This window comes from Limanda limanda, chromosome 21 (genome assembly GCF_963576545.1).
Source record: "Limanda limanda chromosome 21, fLimLim1.1, whole genome shotgun sequence".
Lineage (NCBI taxonomy): Eukaryota > Metazoa > Chordata > Actinopteri > Pleuronectiformes > Pleuronectidae > Limanda > Limanda limanda.
In genome coordinates, this window is record NC_083656.1 from 3,122,429 (window position 1) to 3,148,301 (window position 25,873).

The 25,873-nt window shown below is 45.1% G+C and overlaps 1 protein-coding gene across 1 annotated transcript in view; it reads left to right on the forward strand.

The window, feature by feature from the left end:
* The window catches only part of LOC133027532 (ankyrin-3-like), a 76,555-nt gene that overhangs the window by 45,938 nt on the left and 4,744 nt on the right, over nt 1-25,873 (forward strand). Inside the window, exons 30-45 of the mRNA XM_061094556.1 lie at nt 381-413; nt 1,540-1,764; nt 4,859-5,013; nt 5,651-5,862; nt 5,942-6,149; nt 6,282-6,378; nt 6,472-6,700; nt 6,804-6,929; nt 7,459-7,581; nt 8,102-8,128; nt 8,728-8,809; nt 10,000-16,245; nt 19,383-19,457; nt 20,973-21,104; nt 21,211-21,354; nt 25,162-25,825. Of these exons, the coding sequence (XP_060950539.1) occupies nt 381-413; nt 1,540-1,764; nt 4,859-5,013; nt 5,651-5,862; nt 5,942-6,149; nt 6,282-6,378; nt 6,472-6,700; nt 6,804-6,929; nt 7,459-7,581; nt 8,102-8,128; nt 8,728-8,809; nt 10,000-16,245; nt 19,383-19,457; nt 20,973-21,104; nt 21,211-21,354; nt 25,162-25,825 (8,778 nt within the window). The remainder of the gene's footprint in view (nt 1-380; nt 414-1,539; nt 1,765-4,858; nt 5,014-5,650; nt 5,863-5,941; nt 6,150-6,281; nt 6,379-6,471; nt 6,701-6,803; nt 6,930-7,458; nt 7,582-8,101; nt 8,129-8,727; nt 8,810-9,999; nt 16,246-19,382; nt 19,458-20,972; nt 21,105-21,210; nt 21,355-25,161; nt 25,826-25,873) is intronic.

A 25,873-nucleotide genomic window follows, 5' to 3' on the forward strand; every position in this document is an offset into this window, starting at 1 on the left:
GTCTGTCTGTCTGTCTGTCTGTCTGTCTGTCTGTCTGTCTGTCTGTCTGTCTGTCTGTCTGTCTGTCTGTCTGTCTGTCTGTCTGTCTGTCTGTCTGTCTGTCTCTCTCTCTGTCTCTCTGTCTGTCTGTCTGTCTGTCTCTCTCTCTGTCTTGCTAGTTCTCTCTTCATCATTTTTATTCCCCCTCGAGAAAACGGCGTCCCATCCGCAGCCGTGTCTCTTCATCCTCTGTGGTCGTGTGTTATCTTTAAAGTGTGACTCTTGTCGGTATCGAACTCCCGGCCTCTGAAGGCCTCACTCGTCTTCTCAGTGCTTCTCTCAATGCCAGAGCTCAGTTGTTGACCTGTCACTCCTGCGTTGCTTTGTCGTCCATCCTGCAGTTTTTCCTCTCCGCTCCCGCAGTACGACAGCAGGTGATTGACTGTGATTGGTCGCCCTCTTTATCACCACCACCCCCCCCCCGTGTGGTCACTCATAACATCAGTGTTTGTTTATCCTCACGTGTGAACTGTGTTGTTTCCGACTCCACGTGTGTTTGTGTGTGTTCAGAGATCCTTGTGAGTCTGTGGCTGTTTTCAGACGTGAACTCCAGAAAATGAAAGAACATAGAAGCAGGAAATTGATCGAGTCGAGTTCGAAAAAAGTTCAGGAAAAATATCAGGACTTCAGTTTGTGTCTGAAAACAGCTTATGACAGATCAGAGTGAGACTTTGATGTGATTGGAGTGACGTGAACTCGTTGACAGCTGGATCCAGATGTTTTTACGATCTACTCGGATCCGTTAACGTAGATTTAAAATAGAAATAGTAGCCAGTTAAATATCACGCTGTTCTAGATGAATATTTCCCAACTCGTGTTCGTCTGTGTTTTAATAATCTTAGAGAATCTCTGCTCGGTCGCTCTTTGTTCATCAGAAACAAACAAACTAACACAACACCTGAGTTACCAGATTGCATGTGTGTGTGTGTGTGTGTGTGTGTGTGTGTGTGTGTGTGTGTGTGTGTGTGTGTGTGTGTGTGTGTGTGTGTGTGTGTGTGTGTGTGTGTGTGTGTGTGTGTGTATGTGATGTGATTTCCTCCTTTAAATGAAATGAGTGACACACACAGATCTATAGAACCCTCTGGTTCAGTTCAGGATTTCACTGGAGGCTTCTGTGTTGGCGTCTCGGCTGAAACACGCAGGAACATTCATTTAAGAATATTCACTTTCTGCTTGTGTTTTTTTAATTTTCCACCTCTGCAGTCGTACCAACACAGAAACCTCCTCTCACATCTGTTCTCTTCTATTTTGCTCACACAAATATACGTTGTGTGTGTTTCGAGGATCACAGCATGGGAAGCTCCTCTCTCTCCATCAGTTACTGCCGTTCAACTAACGTTATTGTATATTTTTTACTTCTTTTTCCATTCCGTCCCTCTCTGGTTATCTTTTTTCCTCCCCCCACTTTTATCTCCTGTCTCTTCTTCACTGTTTCTCTCTCTCTCTCTCTCTATCACTCTTTGTCTCTTCCTCTTCTCTTCCTCTCTCGTGCTCCCGCAGGTTCCTGGTCAGCTTCATGGTCGACGCCAGGGGCGGCTCCATGAGAGGAAGTCGCCACAACGGCATGCGCATCATCATCCCGCCCAGGAAGTGCACGGCGCCCACCAGGATCACGTGTCGCCTGGTGAAGAGGCACAAGCTGGCGTCGCCTCCTCCCATGGTGGAAGGAGAAGGCCTGGCCAGCCGATTGGTCGAGGTCGGTCCGGCCGGAGCTCAGTTCCTCGGGTGAGACTTTATTTGAAATCTCACCGTTTTTTTTGGCCTTTTGCTGAACTGCTCATTTTTCTGCACCTTGGTTCGGTGACATCTCCTCCGCTTCTGGCCATCTTCATTTCCTGCCATCCGCGTTCAGATTTGAATGTGTGTGTGTATGTGTGTGTGTGTTTGTTTGTTGAGCAGTGATATCTGCAGTTTAACCTGCAGTTTAAGAGTAATTGTTACCGTATGTTCACCCTAAAGCAAGTCGTCCAGCTGTGTTTGACAAAGTACAGGCAGCATCTCTATCTGATGTAAACTTCACTTTATCATTTACATTCCTAGAGCGTCACTCAGTCGAGCTCAGAGCTCAGCCAACGCCCAACAGTCTCCTTAGATTCAATCAAGCTCATAGATATCAGTTCATGAATTATGAATTATGAAATTTTCCCAGGGAAAATGGTGAAAATGTCAAACAACGCCCTGTCTCACAATAACAAAATGTCCTGGATCCGCCCCCCGGTTCTTTTGTGACCCAAATCAGTTTGTGTTTAATATTGCTTACAAACAAACAAACAGACAGACAGACAGACAGGGGTGAAAACATTTAAAGTTAAAATATTTTCCAAACACTAACCAGATGTTTCTGAACTTGGCTCCAGACACAAACTTCACATATATATAGTAATTATAATAACACAGGCTGCAAATTACAGATATTTAAACTGAACTCATCAGATACATTTATCAAAGATGGTTTCTGTCATTTCTCTTAGTTCTCATCAAACTGACATTTGTTCAGATGTTGGTGTTTCGGATAAGTTTTGGTTTTAATTAGTTATTTGATGCTATAAAAACAGTGTGAGACGTGATGATTGACAGCTCAGACTGACTGATTGGTTGAGTGCTTGTATCCATGTGACCTTGATACCGATTCGCGATTGGCAGCTTTCATATCCGGGATATTTTGGCTTCATTTTTTGTGCATTGGGAGGAGATGGAAACACAACATCCATCTACATTCAGAGTCTATGCTCAGACCTGACGTCCACCAGGTTGTTGTTTCAAAACACAATTGAATCCACGTGGTTCTCACTGAGCAGCTGCTGGTCTATTCTATATTTTGTTGGTTACGTAAATAACCCCTGATCCGAGTTCTGTAACTAAGCCACACTGTCTCTACCCACAGGTCAATAGGGGCGTTGTCATTTAACTAACAAGCTCTGTCATCAGAGGTGTCGGGTTGTACAGTGCAGTTACTAAAAATAACTCCACTCCTGTCAGCCAATCCAAATCAAGGATTCTCAGTTGCCATGGTATGAATATAGTATCTGCGAGTAGTTGCCATAACTGACGTCCATAAAGGAGGGCGGGTCATAAATCATCTCATTACTGAAACTACACTTCAGTGGTGTGTGCTCTTACACAGTGTGTGTGTTTTTGTGTATATGTGTGTTTCACTATTTTGCGGACGCAGTAAACTCCATCTTCCCAGAAAGCTGCCAGCCCTTAATGAAGGCGAGAGCCTGGTTAGTCCAGTGCTACAGCTGGGACCCAGAGGAACTAGATTTGTTGGGTAGGAACCAAACATAGCACCCCCCAACTCCCTCAACCCCACTCCCACCCCCTGCTCCTCTCCCTATTGTACCTCCCGTTAAGGAAGCAACATGACCGAGGCTGATTCATGCTGATGGATTTGATTATTTTACCCATCTACGTTGACTTTGATTTTCTGGGATTCAGCATTAATAAGATATGGTTGCCACGTAGTTTTGGGAAGAAATCAATAGTGAGGATTCGTACTCACAACTTTCTGATCATTTTAAAGCAACACTATGTGACTTTTACTGAGCAACAGCGCCCCCTGTCTCCACGCGTGTTCGGCTCCGTGACCAAGCAATTAAGTGGTCTACATGGTGAGAAGAAACAGGTACAGGTGTCTGCTTGGATGGTAACAACTTTATGGACGGTAGAACATGGCAGGCCGCCACAGTCTGGTTACATCAAACACATTTTGAAGCTGCTGGTTTAAGGTAAAGTAAAAAGTTTCATAGTGTTGCTTTAAACCGAGGAGAACTAACAGTTAGTCAGGAACACACTTGTATTTACCATGAGCTGAAGACGGGTGCACCACAGTCAATTCATTTTAGCCTCAATAACTTATCTACAGGGAGAGACAAATAGTAAAGTTCTTCCTAAAACTACACAATATAGTTTTAAATCCATTGCAGTTACTTTCATTTCGAGACCATCGTATGTTTTGATGCCATGGGCTTTCAGTGGGCCTCTGACATCACTGAAAGTAGAGGTTTTGATTGGCTGTTTGGACTGGACTGCGCTTGTTGGGCATGAGCCTCTTTCATCGTCAAGTCCAGCATCATCCTGCTTCCCATCCTTTCTTTACGTCACCTTCAAGATCAGCTCTACGTCATCTCATCGTGTACTTTGTGTGTCAATCACTTCCAGAGACATTTAAATTGGTGGTTACGCCCTATTGATTCATATGAGAAAGGAGGGTTCAGCCATGTAGGACATCGTCATAGAGACAAAATAAAAGTAGCTTCTATAATAATAATCATTTTGCGATTGTCTTTTTGGTGGTGACTTGATATATTTCCTCTGGTACCTCCACAGTGGGTATTTAATTCTCTTCTACTCTACTCTGAGCGACCCTAACACCACACGGTCCTCATGCTAGAGTACGTCCATCCTTCTCTCTTGTGTTGCTGTCTTGCCTTGTCTTTTGAGTAAGGGCTGTGCAGCTTTCTCCTCCCACTCCTCCGTCCATTTCATGTGTGTCGTCACGTCACGTTGAGCCATGACCTGCACTGTGAACGTCCCATTGAGCCGCAGCACCGCCACAGCTTTCATTACGAAGCAACACTGTCACCAGCAGGACCACAGTCCGTTCATACCCCTCGAACGCTCCTGATTCACATTTGTCTTTATTGGAAGGTTTTAAGATCAGAGATAATAAATTCAATTTGCTTTAGTTTTGTTTTGAATCTTACTTACTCTCACATGCTCAGGTCAGATTCTAAAGACAAAGTGTAAGGGACAACTCTTTTGTGGTGGTTTACTTTACTTGTCGCTGACCGTTTCTCCATGACATGTACCTCACTAGGCCAGTGATAGTGGAGATCCCTCACTTTGGCTCGATGCGGGGCCAGGAGCGAGAGCTGATCCTGCTGCGCAGCGAGAACGGAGAAACCTGGAAGGAGCATCTGTACGACTGTAAGAACGACGACCTCAACCAGCTGCTGAACGGGATGGATGAAGGTAAAGCAGACAAAAGACAATGTCCTTCAGTGTCACACCTGCAAGCTTTAAAGGAATAGTTTAAATTCACTCATTATCTATTCACCACTATGCCGATGGAGGCGTAGTGTCCTTTATTATCAGGCTTTTGAAGTTTTATTCAAAGTTCATAATTCATAAGTTCCTTTTTTCATCAAATATCTGTTATTGTCAAGAGTAAAAATCCAAATGAAGTTTAATTTCCTTACAAATATCCTTTGTCGTCAGGGATGTGATTGAAAAATCTAAATAAACAAAAAAGGTTGTAATTTTCCCCCTAGCAAATATTTCTTATTGTCAACCACGTGACACAAAACCAATCAACAATTTCCATGAGTTTCTGTACAGTTGTTATTACTGACTTGATGATTTGTGGAATCAAACATGAAGTGTTTGAGTCCACAAAACACTTTGGAGTTTCAGGGGTAAACAGTGTTGCAGCAGAATCCAATAAAGTTGAAGTAACATCCAAGTTTCCGCAATTGACGCCATTCAGTCGAAGCTGCGTCAGGTTTTAGCCTCAAGTCCTCTGATATCCTTTTATCTTGGTTTTAGACACAGTAATACTCAAGTCAAATTAATAATGATGAATAATAACTGTGTCTTCTTCCCCCCGAAGAACTGGACAGTGCCGATGAGCTGGAGAGGAAGAGGATTTGCCGCATCGTCACTAAGGACTTCCCTCAGTACTTTGCTGTGGTGTCTCGGATCAGACAGGAGACCAATCACATGGGACCAGAGGGCGGGACCCTGTGCAGCCGGAGCGTCCCATTGGTTCAGGCCTCCTTTCCTGAGGGGGCGCTAACCAAGAAGATCAAAGTTGGACTGCAGGTGAGTTGAGGGATAACAGTAGAATTAGCATTAGCAGCAAACACACGTCTCTCATTGAACGCTGCTTCGTCTCTCTCAGGCTCAACCGGTTCCCGATGAGACTGTTAAGAAAATCCTTGGTAACCGAGCAACCTTCAGTCCTATCGTTACCGTGGAGCCCAGGAGACGGAAGTTCCACAAGCCCATCACCATGACAATCCCAGTCCCGCCCCTCTCGGGGGAGGGGCTTTCCAATGGCTACAAGGGAGACAGCACCCCCTGCCTTCGCCTTCTCTGCAGCATCACAGGTGAGGGTGATGTACATACATATAAAAGAACAGAAAGCAAACACACAAAAGTTGTAACGTAGAGGTGTTTCCCGGACAAAGAACGATCGATCACATTGTCTTCAGGATGTTTGACCTGTGACTTTCTTCCAGGTGGAACGTCCCCGGCACAATGGGAAGACATCACCGGCACAACTCCTCTCACCTTCATCAGTGACTGCGTCTCCTTCACCACCAATGTTTCTGCCAGGTCCGACAACACAACAAGAAACCCACTTTGTCTGTTGCTTTCTATCTGTGTGTGTGTGTGCGATGTTCTTCATGGTTTGTGTCACTTGTACAGGTTCTGGTTGGCCGACTGTCACCAGATCCCGGAGACGGTGGGTTTGGCCATGCAGCTGTACAGGGAGCTGATCTGCGTGCCCTACATGGCCAAGTTCGTAGTGTTCGCTAAGATGAATGACCCGGTGGAGTCCAGGCTGAGGTGCTTCTGCATGACGGACGACAAGGTGGATAAGACCCTGGAGCAGCAGGAGAACTTTGAGGAGGTGGCCAGGAGCAAAGACATAGAGGTGAACATTCATCTGTGGTTTATCAGCAATTCAATATCTACAAATTGCATTGCCTTGTAGGACTTTGAATGTGGTTCTCACTGTTGTCGATGGGCTCCCTCAGGTTCTGGAGGGCAGGCCCATCTACGTGGACTGCTACGGAAACTTGTCTCCTCTGACTAAGTCTGGTCAGCAGTTAGTTCTCAACTTCTACGCCTTCAAGGAGAACCGTTTGCCCTTCTGCGTCAAGGTACCGCCAAAACAAACACACTCTGTCACCAGCGTCGTCTTCATCACATCCTCCTCAGGGTGGAAGGTCGATCTCTAAATCAACATGACAAAAAAGAGACGCTTTGTTGTCGCTCTGTTCAGACTTTGTATAAACAGCCGTCCTGAGAGATCCACTCGCAAGTGGACAGATCTAATATAACCTATTCATATCTTGCATTCAAATTACAAATAGGAGACGAGACAATAGGGGACAGTAAAATGTTCTGCAGCAGGATGTTGGATTTTATTGCTGTGATTATTCTAGTACTAGTTCCCACACAAGCTTTAAGTGTAATCGACCCGATCCACAGGGTGTGACCTAGTTCCCCTCGCCACAGCTAGTTAACCGCAACGATTGACCCGTTAACTTAATTGAATCCGTAATCAATCCTTTGCTGCAAGTTAATCTAATAAAAAGAATCCCTGATTACTTTCTGTGGGTCAACTGATCAGCAGTGACTACTACCTTTTAAACGCACCAGCAACATGAGGTAATGTTCTCCCTCCAGGTGAGGGACCCGAGCCAGGAGCCCTGCGGTCGTCTCACTTTCCTCAAAGAGTGTAAGAGCATAAAAGGTGTCCCGCAGACGGCCGTGTGCAACCTGAACATCACGCTTCCTGCGGTGAAGAAGGTAAGGCGGCGTGAACTCACCATTCTCTGTCTTCACCCTCCATGACCATACTCATACTGTTCAGGGTAGTTTCATCCCCAATAACACCGAACGATGAAAGACAGAGAAAGACTTTGGCCAAACTGCCGCCTCCGTGTCTTTTATCTGTTTAAAGCTTCTCTCTGTGTCTATTGGAATTTTTTAAGCTGTGGATTCTTATCATTGGCTGTTTCATTATATTCCTATCTTTTGATTTGGGTGACTTGCTTTTTGGCTGAGGGCTTCTTTTGATTCTCCGGCTGGCTTTTTGTGGCTTGACTTCATTTGCTGTTCTCTCGCTCCTGAACGTTGGCGCTTTGCTCTCTTTTTCTTACTTTGGTGTGTGTTTGGTGTTTTATTTCATTTTTTCATTTGCTGAAGTGGCTTCTGAGTTGTTGCTTCTGTCACTCACTCCTTTTTCACATCCTGATGTTTCTTTTCCCCCCTGCTTTCCATCTTATGTTACTCCCCCTCCGTTTCTGCAATGCATCTTGGGAACCAGGAAATGGAGTCAGATGCCGAGGATGAGGTAAACCACACCCCCCCACCATGTGCTGTCCTCTGCGCCAGATCTCTAGTGGCCCTGCTCTGCTCATCATAGCCTTATTCTTTCCGCTTCTCCGAAGGAAATAAAAGCTTTCCTTGATCATAGCAACCTAAAGCCGCTCAATTTTGCATGATATACTGTATTATAGATATGAAAAGATATGATTAATGTCTAGTGCGATATTCTTTGCGTTCTACATTACGTGATATAAATGGCTTTTTAAGATTATAAATACTTAAGTTCCTTTGTTTTTCAGTCAAGATTTAACCTTTCACATTAATTTAAAGTTGATTATTTACTCCTTTAAGTCCTTAAAACTTTGACAAGCTTGGCTTAACTCGCTTACACTTACTGTAAGCAGCACTTTAGAGCTGTAGACTGAAGTGCAGTAAATACTGTTAAAGAAGAGTTTGCTGCTATTAAAAACTGGTTTTGTTGTTATGTTAATATCAGCTAACGCAGGTTATTGGATGTGCTTTAATTTTATATGATAAGGTCCTAATGTTGCCCGTTTGGCAGCGTTAAACAACACAGGGTGACCGGGAACTGAAAGGATTTTGTGTTGTTTACTATTGTTGCAGACTGAAAAGCCAGAGCGACGTCATACCTTTGCATCTCTAGCCTTACGTAAGCGCTACAGCTATCTGGCCGAGCCTGCACTGAGTGAGTTTAACATTTTCACTAACAAACCCTTTGATGAATATATAAGTATGCCGAGTTACCGGGAATTAGTGAGTTTACAGTATTAATACTTTTACTTAACCTGTAAAATGCGTGATCAGTATGTAGATAGATGTGACCTAATGGAATCAATGCATATTTCTCATCCTACATGACCTGCACTGTCCACATGCTTGTTAATGACATGGTACATATTCTTGCATGGGTCAATGCGTTGTTTTTGAGTTGTTGTGCTGTGCTTGCCCACATTATGAGTTGTACTCTTTCTGGGTTTGTTTCCATTGCTGAGTTATATGAAGTCAAAATGCAGCAACATCAAAAAGAAGTTCTTTGACTTGCGACCACAATGTGAATGGGCCTTTTGAAAGGGGGTCAAAGTAAAATTTCAAGGGGTTAAAGCTCTTTTTTTGGCTTTGAGACTTAGCAGCGATTTGTGGGACAAAGTGCATGTGAGGTGGTCTTGAGTTTGGCTTTTTTTCAGGTTTGTCTTTTCAGTTTTTCACACTCTCTGCTTGTCACCAGTTGTTATGGATCTTGCATGACAAAATGGGCCAAATCTTTTTTGTTATATTTTGTTTTTTTACGTAATAAATAGACAATGTAGACTTCTGCAGCCCTAGGCTCTGTTGTATGATAGTTTCCAAATTGTCTTTGGGGAATCTGTCATCATGGTGTTGGACCAAACAGATAAAAGGCACTTTAAGACCAGATTGGAATTAGAGCCAGAATCCATACAATACAATATCATCTGAAATCCACAGAAAAAAAAAGTTGTTTTGTGTTGTTCCTGGTTCATCTGTTTTTCCATTGTTCTGTTGTCAGTCTAGTCAGTTTTATCCCATTGTCTCGGGTGTTTTACTTTGCTGCTGATTGTGCTTTGTTCAGTTTATTCATCATGTTGTTGCTGTTGCTCTTTGAGTCATCCTCCAATCGCCAATCACACAGGAACACAACATTTTCCTTTCATAGCACTTCTTAAAACTGCTGTTTTTCCTTCCTTGATACCAGGACTGCGTCACTGACCTACTCTTCCTCCTCTGATCTCTTCTTTCACTTTTTTTATCTTCCTTTCCCTTCCCCAACATAATTTTTGGTTACCTTTACTATTCCACATTCTTTTGATTCTTTTTTCCATTCCTTCTTCACTATTATTTCTACAATCTCATCTGAAGAAGCTGCAGTTGAGCGAAGCGCAGCCGCAAGAACACTGCCTGCTGGTTACCCTCACAAACCTGTCTTTCCAACCAGACCTTTCCCACCGTGGTCGACTGCTCCTATTACCGTCCCTGGTCAGACGAAGCACATCGGACTGGGGGGTTCCCTCAGCTATACCGATTCAGCCTCACCAGCTGCTTCTCCAATGAGATCGACCTGGCCCCTCGCCTCCCCATCACCTGCATGCGCTGCAACTATCAAAGCCACCCTGGGAGCTCCACCAGCACCACCTAACCTGTCATCCCCAGTTAAATCATTTAGTGACAAAGTGAACTCATCCCCCATCAGGTCCTACAGGACTATGCCTTCGCCCATTAAAACCGTTGTCCAGCAGGGTCAGTACCCTGTCCAGGGATCTGCCAGCCTCGTGTCCTCTGGAAGTCCCCATAAGCCTGCGACAGATCCAGCTTCTATCAAGAACCTCGCTTCCGCTTACACATCACGGACTTCCCCACTTCACTCAATACCCAATGGTTCTGTGTCAGAGAGGTCCTCAGCTCCCATTACTGCTCCAGCATCACCAAAGACACTTTACAACATGTACAATGCTAATCTGCCTTTTAAAACTACCCATGGCTCCACAGTTGTGCCAGAACCAGGGACATCTAACCTTCCCTCTGTTAAAAGCATCTCCAGCATGTCTTCTTTGAAAACCTGTGGCGATTCAACACTTTCATCCCAAGGAGGGAGATCCACCCTCTCGTCTCTCTCCTCAAATGGGCAAACAACCATTGCTTCCTCAGAAATGTATTCAGAAATGATGAATGGATCAGTTTCACCTGTTAAATACCCTTCCTCCTCCTCCTCTACACCATCCTCCTCCTCCTCTTCTCGTATTCCCTCTGAGAGGAGTTGCAGTCTGCAGGAGAGGATCCAGGCCACCACCCATGCGGCAACGTCTGGTGTCAGTGCGGCTATAAATGAAGCTATGGACACGTGCTCTGTTTCGGGTTATGGCACTCTTAAATCACGGTCCTCCTCACGTAGATCTGCAACAGCAAGCTCTGCTTATGGTTCTCTGAGATCTGGAGCTTCTTCTTCCAACTCCACAGTTTCATCTAATACAGTGACTGTGCCGGTGTATTCGTTGCTCAACATGATCCCAGAGACTCCTGTCAGATCAGGGCCAGGATCTCTCAAAATGGCACTGCCGGATTCCCCTCATGCCTCCTTCCCATCGTCCTCTTTGTCTTCATGTCTCACCACAACAAAAATCAATTCCCAATTGAAATCCCCACCATTTATCACACCAGCCATCATCCACCCAACAGCAACTTCCAACCAGGAGATATTAAAAGATGTAGCTGACATGAAAGAGGATCTGATGAGAATGACAGCTATCTTACAGACAGACACACAGACAGCCGCCAAAACTGTTCAGACTTCACGTACTGGAACTCCAAAAGAGCCCAAGCTAGAGGATGACGAGCCATTTACCTTAGTGGAGAAAGTGAAAGAAGATTTAGCAAAAGTCAGTGAGATATTACAGCAAGATATTGTGTGTGAACGTAGGACCATTGTCAGTAGAGAGAGAGAGTCAGAGGATGAATGGGAGGAATTTTCCAAAGATGAGCTTGATGAAGCACAAAATAGTGCTTTCGCAGACTTTTACCCTCCATTCGAGGAAAACACACTCCGTCTCAGGCAACACTCCATGTCAAGCAGAGACTTAGATTTGGCCAAAGTAGTAGATTATTTAACAAATGACACAGGGGCCAACTCTGTCTCCAAAATGAACGAATTGAAATGTCGGTATGAGGAGGAGGCAAGAAGGGAAGGCGAAGAGAAACAGAAACGTGTTCTCAAGCCATCTATGTCCATACAAGAGCACAAACTCAAAATGCCTCCACCAGTCTCAGGCATGCTACGGTCTCCCTCAGAGAAGGACCTAAGCAAACTTACAGAGTCATATCAAGGTTCGGAGTCTATTTTGGAGTCTCCTGAGGACCTGTCTCACGAGCAAGATAAGAGTCCCCTGTCAGACAGTGGGTTTGAGACGAGGAGTGAAAAGACACCCTCCGCTCCTCAGAGCGCAGAGAGCACTGGACCAAAGCCTTTATTCACAGACTCCCCTATCCCTCCCTGTGTCACTGAGACCAGGACCGAGGTGGTCCACATCAGGAGCTATGAGCATCCTGATGATCCTTTTGAGCCTCTACTCATGGAGGAGGCTGCATATGCCCCCCCTTCTTTAGCTCTAGATGCAGCTTCATCAAACTGCACCAAAGCCTTACAGTTGAAAATACCAGAGGAGGACTCCATGATGAACAAAAGCATGTGTCTCAAAGAGGAAACTCATATTACTACTACCACTAGAATGGTCTATCACAAGCCCCAACTGACCGATGCTGCTGAGATGATAGAGGAAGGTATGTCGGTCAGAGATATCATGAAAGCTTTCCAGTCAGGGAGGGACCCATCTAAAGAGCTGGCCGGGCTTTTTGAACACAAGGCTAGTCAGGATTCTGTCAAGGGCGATGAGTTGACTCCCAGATTTCTAGACAGAGACAGTAAATCTAAACCAAAAGTGGAAAGAATAATTGAGGTTCATATTGAAAAGGGCCACAGCACAGCCGAGCCGACTGAGGTTATTTTTAGGGAAACTAAAAAACACCCGGAGCTTTATGTCTACAAAGGGGATCGTGGAATTAAGGAACTTGGTGATTACGATGAGGTCCAACAGGAAGAAGAGGAGCTTACTGCCGAAGAATCCCTGCCGACTTTTCTGGAAACATCCAGAGTTAACACCCCGGTGTCACACGAGGAAGACAGTCGTCCAAGCTCCGCTCAGCTGATGGCAGATGATTCTTATAAAGCCCTTAAACTATTGAGTCAGCAATCCATAGAATACTGTGATGATGAGCTGTCAGAGATCAGAGGAGAGTCATATAAGTATGCAGAGAAAATGCTTCTGTCAGAAAAACTTGATGCGTCTTCCCTGTCTCACTCTGACACAGAGGATACAACAGGGATGACTGACAGAAACCACCAATTTATTTCAGAAGAGATTGGTAGCCATAGCTCTAATAGCATGAGTCAGCAGCGAGGAAGCCCCAAAAGAGAGTTTGTCTCTAAGTCATCAAAAGATGGGTCGGCTAAATCTGGAAAATTCGTGCACAGGGATGACCCATCTCAGTTTGACAAGGTGACAGTGCTTCATTACTCCACAGAACCGGGTAGCCCCAAGCATGCAGTGTGGATGAGATTTACTGAGGATAAACATGACAGAAGCAGGGATAAGCTCCTTTATGAGGATAGGGTCGACCAAACTGTTAAGGAAGCTGAAGAAAAACTCAGTGAGGTATCACAGTTCTTCCGAGACAAAACTGAGAAGCTCAACGATGAGTTGCAGTCCCCTGAGAAAAAGCCTGTGAGACGGGAGATAAAGGAGAACAGATCTTGGCCTAGTTCAGCCTGCGGTAGCCCTGAGAAAATACAACAGAAACCTAGGGCAGAGGAAGAAGGTAAAAGCAAAGTCAGAGAGCCCTCAGTTGTAAAAATAATAACTGAAAAGAAAAGTTGTAGCTTACCAAGCAGCCCTCAAAGAACAGTGCAGTCTAGTATGAGTGATAGTAAAATCACACAACAAACTAAGACCAGTGAGTCTGCACCGTCTTCTCCCTCCCACGTAAAATCAACATCCAACGTCAGTTCTGTGAGGATGAAATTTGAATCTGACGCTCAGAAACAAAGTCAGTCTAGTCCGAGAAAAATTCCTCCTCCGGTGCAGCCGAAACCTTCAGTTAAAAAACTACAGGAGAGCAAACTTCCCGTTTTACAGTTTTTTGCAGGAGGAAAAGCGTCAAATGTGTCTGAAAAATCAGAAGAGGATAGCATGAAAAATGATGTTGAAAAGGACAAATGTGCTACATTAGATAGGAGTAAACCTTCTCTAACGCCCACACCTCAAGTCCCAAAACATACAGGAGACAAACCTTCAAATAACAGAATCCCAGAGGCTTCTATCCAAAGACAAACTAGTGAAGTTGAGTTTCACAAAGCAACTACTAAAGCGAGAGAGATTCATTCCAGTGTTTCTCAGGAAATTAAAGAAAGCAATAAAGGTCAGAAAGTTCAGACACCTATTGTTCATCCTGACAAACTTATAGATAGTAATACTAAGAGATATCAACAAATCACAAAAAGTGAGTCAGCATCCAAAGAGTTAGTAGCTGAGCTTCCCAAAAAAGATGGTGAGGAACCGTTAAACAAAAATCTCAGAAAAAAGACAGATTCTCAAATTCCTGTGAGAAAAGCCTCCTCTACAGCAGAAAGTGACCTCGCAAAGAAACAGACCGTAACCAAACCCTCACAGATACCGACATTAGCGAAAAGCAAAGTGCAGATGAGTCTTGAGACAACCCCGCAAAAGACAAATGAAAATCTATCCATCGAAATTCTAGATAATGCACTCAGAGATTCCAACTCCAATAATCTCACGAGCCCTAGAGAAACGCTGGAGAATGTCCTCACTCCTCCAGCTGCGATAACAACCAAAGAGAACTTCAAGGGTATTAAAACGCTACCGGTGTACGTCAGTGTCCAGGTGGGCAGGCAAGCGGAGAGGGAGGCGAAAGGAGCACTGTACACTGTCAAACAGAATTCAAACTCAGCCCTCAGCCCCATAAGCCCAGATGATGACACGCTCGAACAGGTGTCGTTCATAGACAGCTCAGGGAAAAGCCCCCTTACCCCCGAGACCCCCAGCTCTGAGGAAGTCAGCTATGACCTCATGACCAGGACCACTGATGGCTTCATGGGATTCATACCGGGGAAACCCAGCCCCATCCTGGAGTTATCTGAGGAATCGGAGGGGGATGAACAAAGCAACACTGTTTTCTCTTTTACAGAGGCCCTGCCAGAAAGGAAAGCTAGCACCATAGCAGACCTGGCTAATGCTAATAAGCAAGAAATGGAAATGAATGATAACCGTCAGGAATTAGCAATACTGTTCAACCAGCAAGAAGCAAGCAATGGTGGACAATATGATATAACTGGGCAGGAGCATCAAGAAGTCTCAAAGGACAAAGGTATTGCATATATTGAGTTCCCTCCCCCTCCCCCTCTGGACTCAACTTCAGAAATATCAGACTCAGAGAGGAAAGGTTCCTGTGCCTCGTCGGAGGCTGATTCAGAAATGATGGAGGTTAACTTACAAGAAGAACATGACAAGCATCTGCATCTGACCGAACCCATTATACGAATTGTACCCCCTTCCCCAGTCCCCCCCGGATCAGATGACAGTCAGTCAAATGATGAAGATGATAAGTCAATCTACCAGACAATTCCCTGTAGGAAATTAGGTTTTAAGCAGGAGGACGAGGAGGCCAAGAAGAAGGAGAGCGAATTGAAATCTAAAAAACCCGACAAAAATGGAAATAGCAAAGAACTGAATGGTGCGACCAATGGCTCCAATGGTTCTAATGGCAAAGTAGAGGACGATGATTATGAACAGAATGGAAACGACCAATCAATAACAGACTGTTCAATAGCCACAACAGCTGAATTTTCTCATGACACAGATGCAACAGAGATAGACTCCTTAGACGGATATGAACTTCAGGATGAGGACGACGGCCTCTGTGAGCAGGCGGATCTACGGCTGTTTGGTCTTCCCGACAGCCGGAGAGATGTGTGGGCGACAGACACATTTAGGTCCTCGGACCGCTGTTTCCCCCAGTCCAAACTGGAAGTTATTGAGGAGGAGAAAACCCCAGAAGAATGTCCAAAGGATGCTTGCCCAAAAGATACCCCCTTAAATGGAGGAAATCCTGATGAGTTTACTAACGGTGGGGTTAAAGGTCAGGAACTAAAACCCTCAGATAAAGAGGGGTTTTCAGACACTTACTTTAGTTATAAGTTAGAGGAGGAATTTAACTCTCCTTTTAAGACTGTTGCCACCAAGGGGCTGGACTTTGACCCCTGGCCCAGTAAAGGTGGAGCGGAGGAAGTCGTTGACATGGGAGAGACACGGGATAGCAGTGGTGAGCCTAAGCCTTTTGGACTAGCAGTGGATGAACAGTCTCAGGCCACCACACCCGACACTACCCCGGCCCGAACGCCGACGGACGATAGCACACCGACGAGCGAGCCGAATCCATTCCCCTTCCATGAAGGGAAGATGTTTGAGATGACACGCAGTGGTGCAATTGACATGAGCAAGAGGGACATGGTGGAAGAGAGGCTGCAGTTTTTTCAGATTGGTGAGCATTGCTACTCGGCGGGTAGATACAGTGTCAGGGACTATGAGATAGATGCCTCCTCACAAGACAGAAACCAGTTTAGTACTCAGGATCCTACAGATACCTCAGCAGTCCCTCAAGTCTCTATTCAGACGACCACTGTCCAGCTAGAAATATCAAATCCGGCCGCAATCTACAGCACATGCAGAGGCTCGACTTCCAACACTGATCTGAAATTCTCCACTTTTAGAACAGGACTCAAGTCGTCCTCTGATAAACCCTCTGAGTCTTCAGATAGCAGTTGTAAATGTAGAACTGGCACCTTTAATAATTCTCATGACATGAACTCAGGCTCAGTTGTAGATAGTTATTTTTCTGTAACCTCAAACTATATAGATTGTTCTAGTTTTAATGCGTCACACATGACAGATTATTATTCAAATCACACACTTCCTTCAGGTATGTCCAAGCAAAGAGAGGATTTGGATTGGACCTCAGGTAATCAGATCCCCGACTACCAAAGCACAGATCATTTTTCTGCACCTTCACAACTGATAAGCAATCCCCAGAGTAGAAATACCAGTAGCAATATACCTGTCTCCCATTCTGACCACTCAGACGTCGTTGGGGCTGGCAGTCACGTGTTCAACTTGTCCTCATCAGGACAGCAGGAGATAAGCAGGATAGAAGCATCCTTCAAGCAGCTAGACGTGAACAGCAGGGAAGCCAGGGCTTGTTCTAATGTAGCAATAAAAAATACAAGAGCCATAAATGTCAAACCCCAGATATGCAAGTCTAGGTTACCAGTGAGGGCGTCTAGCCACAAACTATGCAGCCTTAGTCGACCAATAGTGAAAGACAAGGCACAAGGAAATGTTGTTAAATTCAAAGAAAGGAAACAGGCAATGCATAGAGTCAGGGAAAGATCAGACCCCTTTGGGGATTTATCTCCTAAATCTAGAATCCCAGTAATGAAAGCCATTAAATACCCCATATGTTCTCAGGCACAGAAGCAGGTTAGTATAAAATCTGCGGTTTGTGATAGAAGCGTTAAAACTACTAAGGGTAGTAAACAGAAAACTAAAAGCAGATCCAGCACTGAGGTAGTCCCAGGTAGAAGTAGCACAATGGAGACTGGGAGGAGAAACAGTGTTGTGGTCTCAAAAACCTTAAGACCAAGGTCTGGTAGCAGCCAGGGAACCAGTGATTTGAAGCAGACTCTTCCCAAGGAGGCTGAAACAAGCTTAGGGGGGAAAACACAGCCCATTGAGGACGAAGAGAGCTGCAGCCTCAGCACGACCAGGAACACGTCCCTGTCAGAGCCATCTAGAGCCTCTAGAAGCTCCTGCCCTTCACGCACCTCTACCTCCACCTCCACCACCACACCAACACCATCTGCTAGAGATGTGAAAGCTGAGGTTGAGCAGGCCAGCAGTGAGATGAGGAGGAGGAGGAGGAGGAAGAGTAGGCGGACACTTGGAGAAAAGGAGCAAGAGCAGAAGGAGGAAGGGAGTCAGGTTGATCAACCAATCAAGGCTCCTGTCACGGAGAACCAGACTAGTTTGTAAACTCTTTCTAAAAACTTGTTCTACTCTATCTTTCTCAGTGAGATGCATGTAGCCGTTGTGGGTGATTTGTGATGTGACGTGAGTGTAGCTGTCACTTCTTCCTGTCATTCTTGTTATCTGTGTCCTGTGCTGTCTGACTTAGACGTAGAGGCTACAACACGGAGAGTCAGCGACTGGAGGAGAAATACTCAAAATCAGTTAGCGTCTTACTTTTTGACCTCTTAGAAATAATGAAAGCTTTACTACGGACAACAGTGATTTCTCTGGTCAGGTAGAGGAAGTGCAATATCAGTCAGTGTCAGCATCGGTTTTCAAATAAGCACACGAGTTTAGATGCTCAGTTTCATACCACACCAAGACTCAGGTAGTTCTGCATCTCACCACACGACACCACACCCCCCTCACCTCCACTCTAGACCTGAGTAAGACCGACTTGTAAATGACCGTCTGGGAAGAATATGACCTTGTGTGTGTTTTTGGTCTGCCTGCCTGGTCTGTAGATATTATTGGGTGGAACCTTTGCTCTCTGAGTTCACTGCGAAAACAATTCAGCGACTAAACTTGACAATCATCGTGAGCGTCAGCCGCACGGGACGGAGTCGATTCTACGCTGGTGGGAAAAAAAAAAAACTTGTGCCGCTGGATTTCTTTTGATTACAAGTTTAAGGTCGTGAATTGTTTTTTTCCAGTGGGAGGGAATGTTGCCTGGTGGTAGATCGTTTGTTGCTAGTGATGTGAAACCAGAGTCTCTGACGCTGAACTCTTACTTCTACTAATACTAATTCTACTGGACATCATACATTTTACTGTGAAAGTGTGATTTTTGTTCTTCTTTTCTTTTCTGGCCTCACAGATCCTCGTGCTCGTGATTGTATTTTGTAAAAATCAGCGTTCTCATTTATGCTGCATAGTGTTAGCCCAAAAATAGGATTACTGCAATTCTCAGGACTTAGTAATGGTTTAGTTTCTAGATATAACATATAGTTTGTGGTGGTAATGTGCTGGGTTGTTTTTAGCTTTAGACAGAACCAGGCTAGCTGTTTCCATGTGTCTCCAGTCTTAATGCTAAGCTAAGCTAAGCCATGTCCTTGCTCCAGCTTCATATTGAACAGGCAGATGAGAGTTGATTATTCAGTTTTTGAATATGTCTCCTTTAATATGAATCTCTCTTCAGCTAGAAAATAACTACAAACAAGTATATTTATGCTTTCCAGTGTCTAAATAATTTCCCATAAACAAACATTCGTATCTAAACCGAATCATCGAGGATTGTCTGGCCAGAAAATCTGTCTTTTTTTTTTTAAAGGTGAATCATGGGACAGTGAGCTAAAGTTGGTCTTTGTGTTAAACATTAAAATCTCCTCAGAAAATGGCAAAAGAGGCAGAAACTCATCTTATTTACAAAGAGCTCCACCCACAGGTCTTCAGTGTGGATAATGACACCACATCTATATAAACAGCCCACATCAGACTTTAGTTCACAATCCCAATCTCTTTTTTTCCCATCAAATATTATTGCTCCCCTCTGCAGCCATTTTATAAGAACCTCATTTAACTGTTTGTGTCCTGCCCCCCCCTCCCTGCTCACAGGCCCTCAGAGTCCCTGTGAGAGGACAGACCTCCGCATGGCCATCGTGGCCGACCACCTCGGACTCAGCTGGACCGGTGAGTTCACACACGTCGACCACAAGAACAAGCACCGAGCAGAATTTATTATTTTATTATGGAAATCAGAACAAAAAGAAAAAAAGCTGCAGCGTTGGAATTAAAACTCAAACTCACGCACTTTTATTCATTTCCAGTCGTTGCACTGGATACGATACTGATGGTTTCTAACAGGGAGGATTCATCTTGTGAACTATACAGAACGCCCAGTGTGCATGAATCAGCTGGATTCAGTCCAACCCTCAAACGAGCAGTTTCACAGTGTTTGTTGCCATCTGGTGGACGTCTGGTATAGAACGGCTTGACTCAGCAGTGCTGCAGTGATAGTGCACTAGTGTTAGTCACAAACTGTACATCATCATCATCATCATCATCATCATCAATACACATTCAACATCCCAGGAGGAAATTACAGGAGAATTACAAAACCTCAAATTGCTGTGGAACTTTTTAATCTAATTTGTGAAATCTAATCAGAGACATATTTGGAGTAAAGCCCCAAAACATTTATAAAATAATCCATGTGTTATTTATTTGAATAGTTAAACGGTTGTATAGACGTGTATTTAGCCTCTAGCTTTGCGTTGGAGTGTTTCTAAGAGCGACAGAGTGATGGTATTTCTGCACACAGTTTATTGTGGAGATAAGGGTGTGGCCTCTGCAGTTCAGTCCGAGCCTCCACCTGCACTGCAGCACGGCCCCACGCCTGCGTGCATGTGTGTGAGTGGGTTGCGCTGTCATCCTCTAAAGTGTGCGCGAGTGTGAGTACTTGTAAGTGAGTGCTCTGTCGGGGGAAAGGATGCTAATCCATATTTAACGCGTGTTGCTTGTTGCAGAGCTGCAGGGAAACAAGCAGATCTGCTGAACATTATGTTCTCAGGGTTTATAGATTTACAGCGCTCGTCTGAACAAGGTTCACTCCCTCATTTCCTTCACACTGGGTTTGGCAGCGGTAATTATTTAGTGAACAAGCACGAATGAAATAAACACAAGGGAAAGTGTGTGCTACAGTTACATCAGATAACGTTTAGCTGATCCCTATGGGGGGTAACCAGACAGCCCTGATTTCAAACACGTACATCTTCTAGTATTATGTTTATAGAACATGTGAAGAAAGACAAAGGGAAAGAAAGAATCTAAAGAAAATCCAAAAAGGACCAATTATGACACACAGAACTATTGGATATATGTTTTTTCCTCTTCTCTCTCTCAGGCTTTCTCCACATAACTAATTTATATGTTTCATACTTAAATACAGACTCAGTATTTGTGCATTATTAATACTTACAAGATCAGTATATTTATTTGATCTTATATAACACACTATCACACAGTTCAAACCAAAAGGGAGGATAGCAGTGGTGTTTTTGATTTTCAGTCACTTACAAAGAACATTTGTCACTTGACGGTTGATAAAAGACAGTGTAGAAATTGATCTCACTAGAAATTAGACTTTCTCTTTTGACTTTCTCCAGAAAAATAATAATTTTGTTTCATTGTGGCTGTTTGTTGCAGAGCTGGCCAGGGAGATGGAATTCCCTGTGGATGAAATCAACTTCATCCGAGTGGAAAACCCCAATTCCCTCACAGCGCAGAGTTTCATGCTCCTAAAGAAATGGGTGCACAGGGATGGTAAAAATGCCACAAGTAAGCAGCGTGTGTGTGTTTGTGTGTGTGTTGTCGTTTCATATCCAGGTCTACTTGTATTTAATGTGTCGAGGCCCTGATGTGATGTCTCTGCTTCTCCCTGCAGCGGACGCTTTAACTGCGGTGCTGACTAAGATCAATCGGTTGGATATTGTGACTTTGCTGGAAGGGCCCATATTTGACTACGGTAACATTTCAGGCACACGCTGCTTTGCCGATGATAACGCAGTATTCCCGGATCAGTCCGATGGTAAAGTGTAGCCCACCCTAGCTGAACTCTCAGTCTATCTCTCAGTCTATCCCTTCACCCTTCTTCACCTCCTCTCTCAGCCAGACAGTCAGGAAACAAACCCAGAACCAATCAGGCTTAACCGAGCAGTGGAAGTAAATTAGGAGCTGATAGAAAAAAGCAGGTTCACTGAGCTCCTAGTGAACGGACCTTCAGCCGATAGAAGCAGTCGAGTCGTCGTCATGATGCAGTCACTCCAGTTGGTTTGTTAGTTTCTCCAACGCTGGGCAGTTAATCCGTAGCACTCAGTCACTGGAACATGAATGGAAAGTGATAAAGATATTCGGGTGATTATCTATATATCTATATGTAGACTTATTGATATATAGATAAGTGCAGGAAAGTCTGTACCAGTTTGGGTGCATGAGACTTTTTTTTATTATGTGTTAAAATGTCCGAAAAAAAGCATGATCCTGACGAAAATAAGCTGCCAGTTAACTGGTGCTTCTGTCCCATCTGAACAATGTCGACGATCTCATTGCTGAAACAACCACTGAAGCACATTTTTCAGTTGGGTTAGGACACCGGCTCCACATGTTTATCTGCACCTTACAGGTTTCAAATTTATTCCCTGTGATCGATTTGTGTCAGATGCTATTTAAACACTTAACAAAAAACTAATCCTAACTAATCTATAGTAATGGCATGCTTGCTTTTAACCAGTATGAAGTCCTTTCATCCCTCTTTCTGTATTTCTCTCTTTCCTCTGAAATGAAAATTGAATGTGGCAGTCACTATATTTCTTTCTCTGATTTTGACGGATCCAATGAGGACGATTTCAGAACGCTGAGGAAAACGTGATTATATTATTATATATATAAAATATACATTTCATGAAGCAGCCTGCCTGTCACTCTGGAACAAGGGTTTCAGGCTCTGAGGCAAAGTTATCACATGACGTCTGAGCCACTGGAGCTGTACTTGAGCTGTGTAGTTACTCAGCAGTTAGGGTACTTACATATGTGTACAGATCATATTTATATCACATTGTTCAATTAAGGGACTTTGAAAAATCATCATATGTCTCTTCTCAAAGAATATTTTATCTTTCCTTTTCTTTTCTTGGACAAAAGACGCTTGTTATTCAGAATCATCACATGTCTACGTTCACCTCAGTATGAACATTGTACATCCAGAAGTAAACTACAAACAAAAAGTGTGATTAGCTATAGCTGGACTTACCAATTTGCCCAAATATCAAACGATATATACATTATAATAATGTCTCTAATCCAGGCAAATATCTGAAATGGTCCTCGTTGCAAATCAGGTTTTTTAAAAGGTCATCTGAACACAAGGATCAGTGAAACGATTGCTTCGACCAAACCTGAAACAAAGATGATCTTCGTGTCCAGATGAACCCGACATTTAACAGACAAACAGATATACGATGCATGGCTCTGGCTTTTTGTGTGAGAGGCTGCCTGTTGGGATGTTGTCGGCTTTTTATAACAATACACTTTTAGCACACTTTCAAACGGGTGGAGCCTTTTCAACTCGTCCCCGGGTGTCTCCGTGAGGCTCACGCTGACGAGGACGTGCTCGGCCTCCGGTGACACTTCAAGAGGGTTGAAAACGAAACGCCCTTTTTTTCTCAAAGTGTATGATTCCGCTTCTGTGTCACTGCTGTCAGCTTGTTCTGTAGCTGTCGTCTCCTGGGTTCCTCCGAGCCTCCCGGCCCCCGGCGCTCCGCTGCAGCTTCTCCTGCTTTGACGCCAGCAGCCTCCTCCTCCTCTTCCTCCTCTTCCTCCTCTTCTTCCCTTGCTTCTTAGTGGCTAACTCCCGAAAGCAAATAACCACACCACCGCTAACAAAGGCTAACATTTGCTGATTCACGGACGCTGTGTGGGTTTCACTCTGTTTCTGCTGCTCTCCACCTTAAGGCTCTTTTCTTGCTTATCTTAGCTGAGATAAGCAGATCCCGTGAGTGTCTCTCCGCTTCTGCAGCTTCTCTCTCACATGTTCACTCCACTGTCTGCACATTAACTGGTTTTCTACATGCTCACGTTTGTCTCTTCATCCGAGTCTCGTCTAACACCTGTTCTGTGTCTGTTTTCATTTGTTATTCTTTTCTGTGTGATAACTGACGTAGTTCCCAAGATTCTCAGATCTCCTACGCTCCTCCCGTGTCCTCAAACGTCTCAGCCCGCCTCTCCTCTCCCTGCTGCTACTCCCTCCTCTACCTCCATCACCTCCTCCTCTCCTCCCTCCTCCGTCTTTTACTTCCCGTCCCCCCCCTCGACACCTCCTGTCTACGTCCAGCCTGTCGCTCCCGTCCTCCCTCACTTCTACACCTTGTGTTACTCCTCTCCTCCCCCCTCCTCCCCTCCTCCTGTTAGCTTCTCCTTGTTCTTCTCTCCTCCTCACCTTCCTCCCTCTTCCCTCCATCTGCCCTTTTCTCCTCCACCTTCCTCCCTTCCTCCTCTCGTTCTTCGCCCTCCTCCCAATCCTGCACCTGCAAAATCACCTCCACCTCCACCTCCTCCCTCTTCTTGCACCCCCCTCCCCTCACCCGCTCCTTCCTCTCCCCCTTTTCCATCTTCTCCTTCTGTTAACGTTCCCCATTCTCCCCCTTCGACTCCCCCGTCTACCTCATTAATCTGTGCATCCTCTCTTCCTCCGACCTTTCTCCCTACTTCTCCTCTTCTTCCTCCTCCTCCTCTACATCACCACTGTCCTCCTCCCCCTTCACTTCCTGCCTCACCTCCTCCCTCCCCCCTACCCCCGGGAGTCCCTCGTTACTTCAGACGGGATCACTCTGTCCCTGAGGTTTACATTTAGACGCCTTCTCCTCTTCTGCCTCTTTGTGTAAATCAACACGACTAATTTACCTGGATTCGTCTCCAGCTTTTGCTCGTTAGCTGCAGAAACTGTCGAGCCGATTTAAAAGAGTTTTAAAGAGCTCGAAGACTCCGGGTCTTAAGTTAAGATCTTTTCTGACAAAGTCGGGAACTCCCTTTACTTCATGAGGAACTTTTGCAGGCGACCTGATTGATTTTATGAATTTTCCACCCAAAAAAAAAACAGTATATGTGAAGTTTCTATTCTATATTTTCTATTGACTTTCATTTCTGTTTCCATCTTCTTGTGATGTGATCATGTGTCGTCCCTGCTGTGATGGTTCAGCTGTCACACACAGGTTCCCATGAGGAAAACCCTCAAAGCAGCACTTAACACTGTGTACTGGTCTCTATGAGCTCTGAACGCTGACATGTCAACTTACACATCCTGCAGACATCAAGCAACGTTAGCAAGTTGTGATTCTGACCACCGGATAAATGCTGGTTCAATATTCACTCTGTTCTAAACTCTCTTCGAAAGTGAAGCCAATGCCTGAAACTACATCCTCTCGAATGGCCAGCAGAGGGCGACTCCACTGCTTTGAAAATACTTCATAACTCTACTTCTCACTTGATTTATAACGTCAATGAACTTTTTCCTGAGGAGTTTATGGTCTGAACCTCTAATGTTGATAGAACTCACGTCTGCAGGATGTGTAAAATTGGCAACTTTAACTTTATAAAGTGCGTTTGTCCGTGTTGTGTTCACAGCTCGTTTACACTGAGAAGCTTTCAAACTGTTTTGGGATCGAACCTGTGTGACTTTTGAACAAATGGCACCTTTAGATGTTCCAAGTGTTTCTCATTCCATCACCTCACCACCACTCTACCTCTCCTTCCCCTCCTCCTTTCCCTCCCCTCTTTGTTTATCTCTCCCCCCTCTTCGACCCCCTCATCCTCTAATCCTCTACTCCTGCCATCCACCCAGGGTACCACAATATAGATCTGGAGCTGCAAACCCCCACAGACCTGAACTACCAGCCCCCCACCCCGCTGCGCTCAGAAGGCTTCTTTAGCGAAGGCGAATTTAGCGTAGACTCCCCTAGCAAGACCACGCTCACTAGACCTAGCGACCTCTCGCTCACACAGACCACCAGTACCTCCAGCAGCACCCCCCCGACCGTCGCCCAGGGCCCTGACCCCTGTGCCCCGGAGCCCCCCATCGTTGGGGCAGAAGACACCAGCCTGACCGCCGGAGAAAGAGAGGAAGAGACGACGGGAGTGGCTTCTTATGGTAATGACAGAAGAACAGTAGAGAAATCAGGAAACGGGACGGAGGCCGGGCGAGATGTTGCTTTGGAGGAACGCCAAGAAGCAGGCGCTGCCTCCGACTCTCTGTTCGGAAACGGACGGCAGGATGAAGAGGAAGAAGAGGAGGAGGAGATGACCCAGGAGAGGCTGCAGAGTCTGCTGGAGGACATCAAGCTGGAGGGAGGCCTGGAGGACGAGGAGATGACGGAGGAGAGGGTGAACGCCATCCTGGAACAAGTGCGGCAAGCAGAAAAAGTAGTGTGTTCAGTTCCAGGTTGGAGAGGAGAGACGTCCGACGCAGCCGCAGAGGCATCAGCACAGCACGGCGCCATGGGCGGGAGGTAGGAGGCGGCTTCGTCCCGTCAGGCTTCAGATTTACACACCAGCGT